This window comes from Phalaenopsis equestris, unplaced genomic scaffold (genome assembly GCF_001263595.1).
Source record: "Phalaenopsis equestris unplaced genomic scaffold, ASM126359v1 Scaffold000399, whole genome shotgun sequence".
NCBI lineage: Eukaryota > Viridiplantae > Streptophyta > Magnoliopsida > Asparagales > Orchidaceae > Phalaenopsis > Phalaenopsis equestris.
The window spans coordinates 1,061,536-1,072,334 of record NW_018164841.1 but is presented as its reverse complement, the minus strand read 5'-3'; the positions used below and the strand labels follow the sequence as shown (position 1 = coordinate 1,072,334).

Genomic DNA, 10,799 nt, shown 5'->3' with positions numbered 1-10,799 from the left:
GGGGGGGAGGGGGGCGTTGTTTACTTGCATACAATTCCTACATAGCTAACGGCCAATGTTTGATATTTACACTTTCAACACCTTGGTAAAAAGGTTTGTTTTCACTTTAAGAAGATGGCGATGGTGATATTTTTTATGTGATGTTAAAGGCTTCAGTGGTGGGTGTTAGATATGTAAATACATAAGAATTGTGTTGTATGTATGCAAATGCTCCCCCACCCAACAAAAGAAAAAAGAAAAAAACCATCCATGGTTTAATTCAAATCATCATTGGCTCAACGATAAACAGCTGGATTGGATATAAGATTTAGGACCACTAACCGAGTTACTAATAGTTTTGTTTGTGACAAAGAGCAGGATAGGAGATTATGTAGCCAGGTTCAGATCTATTGTGGCCTGCTTAACATGCTTTTCTTCTTGTCATTTTTTTTATCCCCACTGTGATTGTGATAAAAATAATTATAATATCATGACCATGAATAATATAAGTACCCTTATGAAATAATCAAGAGAGATGCAGCATTTAGAAACCCATTATATAATCACCCCCACTCCCTTCTCCACGTGTGCAGGGCATCTCACCTATTTCTGGAAAGATGCTGCACTCAAGTCTCAATCTTTTCTTAATTCATTTTAGGCTTTTACTCTGCCACAATTTCTTGTATTGATATTGTTTTCTCTTTGGATCATGATTATCCTTTCACATTCATTTGATTTTTAGCTGAAGAAATAGTAACCTCAGTGCCCTTATGATGAAGAGAGCTGCACCGGCTTACATCGTCTTTAAGGCTGGGGGGTGCATCTAAGGATATACTTAACTCTAAGGTTTTTTCTTGACTTATTATAATAAATTTTATTTTTTATGATTTTCCATGGTTTAGTAATCATATTTTTAGTTGCTAAAGGAAAGGGATGTCTTATTATAACTCACCAAGTATTGTAGATCAGGAAAGTTGTGGGTTTCTTCTATTTCTTCTTTTTATTTGTTGGATTATTTTCACCAAAGGAGTGTTTCCTTCAATTAGCTCATCTTTCTTTTCGGATGCTTAAACCTAGAAGAGTTTTTTTATATTGTAGTGATGGCAGAATACAAAATAAACAAACTCAGTTATTGTCCTTAACAATTATGCCATATTTACTTTCTGAGATGTGCGAGTTAATATTCATCATTAAGAAGATATATAGGATATAATATAATTTAATGATTGTTTTGAGGCATAGTTCAAAATGTTGAGAATAGATAAAGATACTGAAGCACACCTTACTTCTACACGAAGGACTTTTTTCAAGACAAAATCATATTCCCCAATCAATATATTTTTGAATTGATCTTAAACTAAAATTGCTCTCTTTAGGTGCTTATGTTAAAATTTTAATGTTATCTGTTATACAATACGACTCCGTCTATCATTAATTATCATTACAAATTGGTAAGACTGATACTATAATGGAGATACAAATTATTATCCCCATTCTTTAAATTCTTTGACAACAATATTAAACTCTAAATGCATTTATTTTATCATGGTTGACAGCTGTGCATGTATTAGAACTCGTCGTGCCAACAAACTTAATTTCTCGAACTCATCATTCATCATAAGGCACGAACAAATATGCCCCAAAGTTGCCGAGTCTTGCCCCAAAGTTGCTCAGTTTGTGAGGGTGGTATGTATATGTACATGACCCATTAACTTATTCATTCACATTTTGCCCATTATAAAAAAATGCCTAAAATAACCACAAACATGCCCCAATGGTGCTGAGTTTGTGAGGGTAGTCTGTATGCGTATGTACATGACCCATAAACTTATTCATTCACATCTTGCCCATAATAAAAAATGCCTAAAATAACCACAGAAAATTCCACAGTAGCCAAATTTTGTATCAGTATTCATTCAAGTCATTTATCCCTAGATCACGGGTATCTCTAGATTAACAAAAAGAAGGTTGGGAATTTCAAAATCTTGCTAATCTTAATTAATGAATTCTTTCCTGAAGACCGGACAATCCAAGGTTGCTCAAATTTAAAATAGATAGGGCCTACAGAGAATGCTGGCTCTTTTTCTCAAGATTTGGGACCTAACTATTTTCCACAAGTGAATCAAGATCATTGCTCTCCTTGAACACAAAATGTTTGTATTTCAAAATGGCACAGAATTTAATTATGTATACTGTATAAAATCCATTTTTATATTTCTCACCAATAAAAAATTATAATATAAAGTTAGAATAGCCTGCCTCACCATGCCCCCCTCCATATCATATCATTTCCATAACCATTCCCTGAATTTCCACTGACATTAAATGAAGGTTAAGGATTGATTCACTAAAAATTCTAGATAGTCCTGTTGCAATTGGGAATCAACTTAATAACCTCAAGATCAAGCACGTTTATATGGAAAAGCGTTACTCAATAGAAAGTGCCAACAAAGATTCATCTATAAACCTTTCAGCGTTTCTTTAAGTTGTTATCATTCGACAAAAGACCTCAAACATCCTTTTAGATCCTCCAACTATCGCACAAAGAATTTAGAATTTACTAAGGCGAGAATGAACGATGGAACGTTGAAAAACATTTTTGAATATTAACATTAGTTAACAATATCGTTCATCTAAAAAAGAGTCACTAATTCATAATACGTAAGTAAAAAATATCCCCTAACAAGTACATAAGATCATCCAGTGATATAATAAAATAAACACTACAATAAAAATAGAAAACAAAAATAGATAGACCGCTACATATCAACAATAATATCTCTCCTCATGCAAACAAACTCTTTCACATCAATCGTATCAATCTAGCAGATCTTTTTCTAAAATGGTAGTTAAACAACAAGTTAATTTTATGTAACTTAGTAAATAATTACAACTTTATTATGCATTAAATTTTTATGCAAATGTCTAACATGAATGCTCAAAAAAAATATGTTCACAAAGTAAACTTTGCATTTTTCATTTTTAATAAAATTTAATTTAATTATCTTATCAATTATATTTTTATTTTCATTTAATATTTTCTTTTATTTATTTATTTATTTTTAGAAGTCATCTTAGAAGCACCGTCAAACTATGTTTCATTTTAAACAATAAATGCACAATAATTTTCTTTTCCATTAACGTGTACAAGTACAATAGCATCACGGCTAGTACCATAGGGGGGAATTCCTAATAGACTTAATCATTTATCTTTCATTTAACTTATATTTCATTTCTTTCAATAAATAAATTTATTCAATTTTTTTTCATTTAATACAATGCAAAGATAAAATAATTAAAACTTCAAATAGTCAAATCATTTTCATTTATCTTCATTCAACTATAAGAGTGCTTTTAACATGTATAATAAGTAAAACATTTTAAGAGAATAAAAAAATTAATTTAACCGAATAACGTAATATTTACTCATCTTAAGCTTTAGGAGACTTTTGTAAATACTTATTCCTTCACTTATTTATTTTGACTATCACTTATATCCATTAAAAGTACAAGTATAAATATTTTACTTCGAGAACAATTGACTAAAATAAATAGTTAATTAATTTAGATGTTTTCTCCCGACTATATTTTAGATCAAGGTATCTTTCAAATTTAAGCACAGATTCCTAACCATAAAATTCAATGAAATTTAACTAAAACAATGTATATAAAAGCATAATCATTTACCTCTCTTTTATCTTTTCCTTTATTGCAGAATTATCAGTCTTGATCCAAATTTCTTCTATATTTCTTGAGGTTAATTAACATAAACTTACTAATATCGGAATTAACCTAAACTACAATAGAAATGTAAATTTTATTGCTTACATGCGAACGGTTACAACCAAGACTCTTACAAGCAAGAAATAAAGACAACAAACATAAAAGGGCGCCTGGGCGCCTGAGGGCGAGGGTGATGTTGTGAACACCAGTTCGACAACTCATGGAGGGGCGAAGAATAGGTGGCTTGGTATTGTGGAAAAATAGGGGAGGAAGGGAGGGGGCTGGCTAAGAGAGTAGGTTGGGAGAATGAAAACAATTGGAAGGCTGGAGGATGGTTGATTTTGAGATGAGGCAGTGGTTGGTACATGGTGTTGGAAGGCTGTTATGAGAAGGGGGCGAGGGCAATGGAAGGGGGGAGGGGAAGGATTAATAAGGAGGGGGAGAGAGGAGAGTTGCAGCAGGGGAGAGGGAAGGGCTCTAGCGGTAGTAAACAGGGAAGGGCTCCAGCAGGAAATTGCTGTAAACAACAAAAGCGATTTAGTGGCTGCAAGTGGGGGATATAAGATAGAAGTAGTGATGGGAAAGCAGTTTACAACAACAACGCTTGTAAGTAGAGGGGTTACGAGAATACGGGACAGCAGGAGACGGGTAGAAGTTGGGGCTTAGCAGAAAGGAGAGGTACGATTGCTTGAAAGGAGTAGTAGTCTAGCGGAGATAGGTTGGAGGGCAGCAGAACAAACTGTTGGGCTGCAGTTTCCGGTGGTCTGCAGCAAAGTAAGGCGATGGCTACCGTGAGAGAAGGTTCGAGGGAGGGGAAGCCGAGGATAATCACCACCTCAAAGCAGGATAAAGCCGGAGCACCACCCGTCCTCAGGTCCAACCCTAGAAAGGAAAAGGGGGGGACATTGACAACTGTCCCAACATAAATCTCACCACAACTTAGCAAAACTTGAACCCTAACACTACAAAAAGCATATAAATAGAAGATGAATAGAAGGAAAATGAAATCAGGAAGGGGGAATAATTCCTGCCCAATGAACATAAGGAGAGGGGGGTTGGTTCGGCCTCCTAGTGGAGCGAACTCTCTACGGCTGAATTGGTTCAGCTCGCAAGCCCCGCAACACTTATACAACCTTAAATGAAAATCAAATTAATACATACACTATTTCAATAAAAACCCCCAAACTCACCTTACTAAAATTTATTCGACTAATCAAAGCTATTCTCCCTAGATTTTAAATTTGATTTATGTACCTTTAATTACTAATTTAAATTGATAAAATTAAAAATAAATTTATTAACATTTTAAATTAAATAAATCGAATCATTTACATAACTAAACATCTAAGGCACTATTTGTTTTGGCTTGTTGACCCAAGGTTTGACCCAAGGTTTGAACCATCGCTCCGGTCTTGAACAAAGTTTCACGAATGAACTATAGCCCGAACGCGACTGCTAGCTTGCGTCCCGCGGTTACGAAATAAAAATTTATGTTATTACCTCTATCGCGTAGCTTTTCCCTCTTTTCTCCTTGTGTCTAGGCTTCACGCTCTCTCCAAAGTTCGGCCAATGGCTTCAATCAGCTCATTCGTAGCAGCTTTCGGCAGGTCATGGGGTCCGCTTGGGTGGCTGATCTTCCCCTTGGAGACAAGGCTGACAGGTCAGAGCATTGTCGTCTGTATCAACCTTTTTTGCACCGCATTTGTCGCTCAGTACTTAATCACAGCATTATGACACCTCCGCTTCAGCATTTTCATCCTCTTCGCTTGCTTGATCGTGATAATGTCTTTGTTCATCTACTACGTATTGTTGGAGACAAAGCATTTACTACCTGCTGCTGGAGACGAAGCAGGTGCCCATCGAAGAGATCTACCAGCTATGGGAGAAGCACTGGTTCTGGAAGAAGATAACGATTGATGAGGCTTCAAAGGGGACTCGACAACCACCACCACAAGTGTAATTAACCAATACCAACTGTGGATATTGAATGAAGTAAAAGCCTATGTTTTTCTTACGATGTTATGGTTTCTTATTTGAAACAGTATGCTTTATAATTTGTGGATGGAATGTGTTTATGAAATACATATATTTTCTACATTGGTTGTAATATTCATGTCAATGTTTTTGTGCAATATATATTGATTCTATGAAGCATATTAAGCAATTACTTTTATGAGTCCATTGTTCTTTGTAGGATAGAATTCTTTGTGTTTTAAAATTAGGGAGTGAATATGGTGCAACACTATCCTAAAAATAAGACATTAGTATATTGAAAGTGTTTGACCAAAGATCTTAATTGTCTTCTGATTGTTCGAGATGACAGGTTATGCCAAAGGACTTCGGTGTATATATTGAGGGATATTACAATCATTAGTCAACATGCAACACTTTCATTACTTGTTTTTCAAACAGACAAAGTACTTTTGAAACACCAACTTTTGCACAACAATTTTTCATCTGAGCTTTTCTACATCCACAGATGAAACAAACGCATCCTAACCATTACCTTCTCATTTATTTGACTTCTCCTTCTCCCACACTCTAGGGCTCGGATCAACCTCATCCTTTGCATAGGATGCACAGGTCGACAATGCTATCGACACACTAGGTACCTCCACTCTTCTTCTCCTTCTTCTTATTCCTTCTCGCGCATAGAAGCTCATTATGTCGTCTTCCTTCATACAAGATGCACACACCCATGAATACTCCTTTGGCTCCGATTCCTGAACACATACAACTACGGTTCATCTCTTCTCCTTCACCAAGTGTTTCTACTCTCAAGTCTTTCTTCTTTGCCTCGCTCTCTGACTCTCAATTTTCATCCGAATGGAGTGGGCTTCAGTATAACCATAGAGACGGTTATCTTATCATTTCAATTATTCTTTTTATTTGTTTTATTATTATTATTTTTAGTTATTGTTATTACACCAATGATTTTAGATTTTTTACACTCAATTCTCCTTAAATGATATTCTCCTTCTACTATATGTATTTTCTCCTACTACTATATGTGTTTTCACCTTATGCTTTTTATTTCAAGAGGCTTGATTTTTTTGTATATTACATTTGAATATTAAATGTCTCACTAGACTTCATTTATCTGCTGAAAGAAACAAGCATGGATGTAACTAGTCAACACAAACCACACTGCAACAACAACCCTCTTAAATAAGATGTAAGAAAAATTTAAGGGAAACTTATCTTACCTAACACAACTTTTATGTATTTACATATCTCACACCTAAACTTTCATATTTAAATGCATAGAAATTTGGTTTAAATCTATACATGAAAATAGGTATTTTACTTTCAAAAATTTATAATAATACTATTTTTTATGATATTTAAAATTTGAGTGCTATGTGCATAAATATGAAAATTTTGGAGTGAGATATGTAGATACATAAGATTTGTGTAAATGCCACTTTTAACCCTTAAATATACTTGTCACTCATATTTTCTTTTTCTACAAGCTCGGAAGCAAGTGTGCTTTTGGGGTTGGGTCAACTACAACCACAACATGCAAAGGTTTATATGGTAGCAAGATGGTAATTAGTGCACACCTGGAATTTGGATCATGTTTCAACCACTTAATTTTAAACAAGCATATCTCACATGAATTTGGTCTCGAAATCAACCTCAATTACCAACAAAAAAACCTTTTGTGTAAGTATATAACACAAATCAACAATTTTTATGCCACGTTAGATGTTGAGGCATATTATAAAATCAGATCTCTATCCAATCCAGAAGTATAGCCTCTCTCTCTCTCTCTCTCTCTCTCTCTCTCTCTCTCTCCCACACACACACACACACACACACACACACACAATCTCTCTTAGTATCTTTTTTTGCATGCATAATGAGATTCAATATGTTTGTCTCATTGTTAAGGAATTGTTTGGGATCTTTTTTTTTTTCCTTTTGTTTTTAAAAACGTGTTTGTTTGGTGTGCTTTTTATATCTTTTAATTTTTTTATTTTTAAAATAAATAAACTTGTTTTTGAAAACACTCAAAATAACTTTTGAGTGTTTTGAGTGTTTTCATAAAGAATAATATCTTATTGAAATATACCAAACATGTTTAGTTTCAAATCAAAACATAAATAAAACAAAATAAAAATAAAAAATAAAAAATAAAAAACAAAAGTGATCCCCAACGGTACCTAAGTGTCTAGATTTTATGGTCGAAGTAACTATCGTTTTCTTTTTCCTAGAAATTGTTTATTTATCCAATTATGAATATCTCTTTATGTAAAGTAATCTCATATTCTAGATTGAAACATGCCAAGTTAATTTCTAAGCTTGACACTCAAATTTCTAGTATCTTTGATATGTTAGCGGAGACTAGATCTCAAAATGTTGGCGATATGTCAAAGAAGTATGTGGGCATCCCTGTGCAACAAGGCAATAGAAAGCAAGGCCTAATGAATAAATTTACAATAGTGATATTGAAAGGACATAAAACATGATTAATAACTATCTCCCAATTTAGTATTTTCCAAAGATAGCACATACAAATCTTATTATTCTAGTATAATTACAAATCCTTAACAAATATTTATATTTCATTATAATTGTTTGCTCGGGTACTAGTTATGGAAGGAGGAAAGCAAAACTTGAGAGAAACATTTGAACTAAAGAAAATGCTCTACAAGCAATAGATAAACAAAAAGGCACTTTACTATAACATGCCATGCTTGCCACTACCCACCAGATATGAGCTATAGGCTATTAAATTAGAGGGGCATTTACATGCATAACACACGGTTCTTATCTATTTACATACACCTAAACTTTCATTTTTTATTTTTATAACATTCAAATCTTTTATATCACATAAAAAATATCAACATTATTAACTTCTATAGAGAGAAACACACCTTTTCATGCATAGGTAAGGTGGCATAAATGTAAAAAAATCAAAGTTTAGGAGTTACAGATGTAAATACATAGGTATTGTGTGGAAGGTAAGTAAATCTTCCTAATATATCAAACATGCTATTATTCTATCACGTAAACTACGAGCAGTAGGCAGCATTAATCAGCAGTACCTACCAAGCTGGTGACCCAACAGAACAACTATAGAAAAATGACATTTTAGTCCTCCGAGTCTCAACCTAATCACCAAACAGATAACTTTTGACCATCAAGAACCACTAAAAGGTAGTCCACAACGAAGACACTGAATTCCACACAATATATTTTAGGGGCATTTACATACATACCACCCAATTCTTATGTATTTACATATCTAACACCCAAACTTCGCCTTTATATTTACACCACCCAAATTTTTCATATCACATCTAAAATACCACTACTTGAACTTCTAAAAAACGTGAAATACACCTTTCCATACATATGTGAGGTCGCATATATGTAAAAATAAAAGCTTTGGTGTTGCTATGTAAATACGTAAGACTTGTATGGTATGTATGTAAATCTTCACATATTTTAACAACGGTAAGTTAAGCAGAATCCAACCAACGGGATTCATTTAAAAAATGTTATGAACTTCACAATATCGGTAGAATAATTATAAAAGAATTAAATCTTCCGAAGCATGCAGCTCAATCAATAAGTTTTGCTAATTTGCAGGACCTTTCAACCAAAGAGAAAATTGTCAATGGGCTCCATGGTTGGACAGTTTCCCAAATCAATTTCTGATAACAGTTCATGATACAAAATTATACCTTTTTTTCTCTTAATCAATTTCATTTGTTCATATACTTCCCTATGGATAAAAAATAAGATCCAGATAAATGAGGCGATGGCAATTCAACAATTTCATGCACAACTTGTACATAGAGCTTTCCAATAAACTTATTATCTAATCCAATACCAAGTAGATAACCCAAGACTACATTTGAAGCCAACTCCTCAGCCTCATAAAACGTTCTGCAAGCCAAAGCCTAATCCAGTCCGGAAATCAAATCACAATTTCTTAGCCATAAAAAAGTAAAAAATATTCCGGCAAACAACGGAAGAAACAGAATGAAACTCGCGGAACAAGCATTAGGGATTTCAACACGCTAAATTTTCAGGGAGAGCGGAGAAGTAAAATTGGGAACTGACCGCAGATCTTGATTGGTGCTTGTAACTCGAGCAGATTTGGCTGAGAGAGGAACACCTGCTTGGCCTCGACGCAAAGCTGCCGGATCTCCAACTCCGATAGCTGGACTTGCCGAAAGCGGCCTCCCTTACCCCCGACAAGCAGCCTCTTGATGATGTCGTTCAGGATAGTGGTCTCCATGGCCCCCATGGAGCTCGTAGTCATCATCATCTTGTTCTTCCCGCTTTTCTCCTACCTCGTCTCCTTTTCTTCCTCTTCTAATCAATCCCTTTCTGAAATTTCTCGTCGATATCGCCTGATTGCCGCCGGCGCACTACCTGCCGGCGGGTGAACAAGCTGCTGAGAATTTTTCCGTGCGTCTTGCCGACTTCTCTTCGGCTGCCGCGAGGACAAAACCGCGTGGAAATTGCTGCCGTTTGACGGCTCTGAAGACCATTTACCATGCGGAAATCATTTGTAATTTTCGGAATGTTTTTTATAGGGAGGAATGTCAATTTAGCTCGTTGTTCAAACAGCTCGTGATCGGCTCGTTAAGCAGCTCGTGTTCGGTTTGTTCGTTAAGCCTAACGAGCTGAACACGAATAAATTTTTAAGCTCGAAATGTAAACAAGTCGAACACGAATAATAATTTGTTCGCTCGTGTTCGGCTCGAAATGACTCGAAAAAAAAATTATATAACTTTTTATATAACAATATATTACATATATTATTTATATTATAATATATTATACATATTTATGTCTAAGTTTAAATCATAACACCTCATGTAGAAATGTGGTTAGTGTTTTCTTTTATATAGATTTGATTCAGGTTCGAATCCTACACTTTACATTTTACATCTATTTTTCTCAATTTTAGTTTAACGAGTCAATTTCGAGCCGAACACGAGCCGAACACGAACACGAATATTTAAATCGAGCCGAACACGAACACACTGTTCACGAGCCGATTTCGAACACGAGCCGATTTCGAACACGAGTTATTTCGAACGAGCCGAACACGAGCCCAGCCTGAGCTCCCT

General features: G+C 34.8%; 1 protein-coding gene across 1 annotated transcript in view; it reads right to left on the bottom strand.

Moving 5' to 3' along the window:
* Positions 1 to 10,229, bottom strand: part of LOC110026750 (serine/threonine-protein phosphatase PP1-like) — a 12,326-nt gene extending 2,097 nt beyond the window's left edge. The window contains exon 1 of the mRNA XM_020727850.1: positions 9,781 to 10,229. Within this exon, the coding sequence (XP_020583509.1) occupies positions 9,781 to 9,988 (208 nt within the window). The 5' untranslated portion in view covers positions 9,989 to 10,229. The remainder of the gene's footprint in view (positions 1 to 9,780) is intronic.
* Between the last annotated feature and the right edge of the window lie 570 nt (positions 10,230 to 10,799).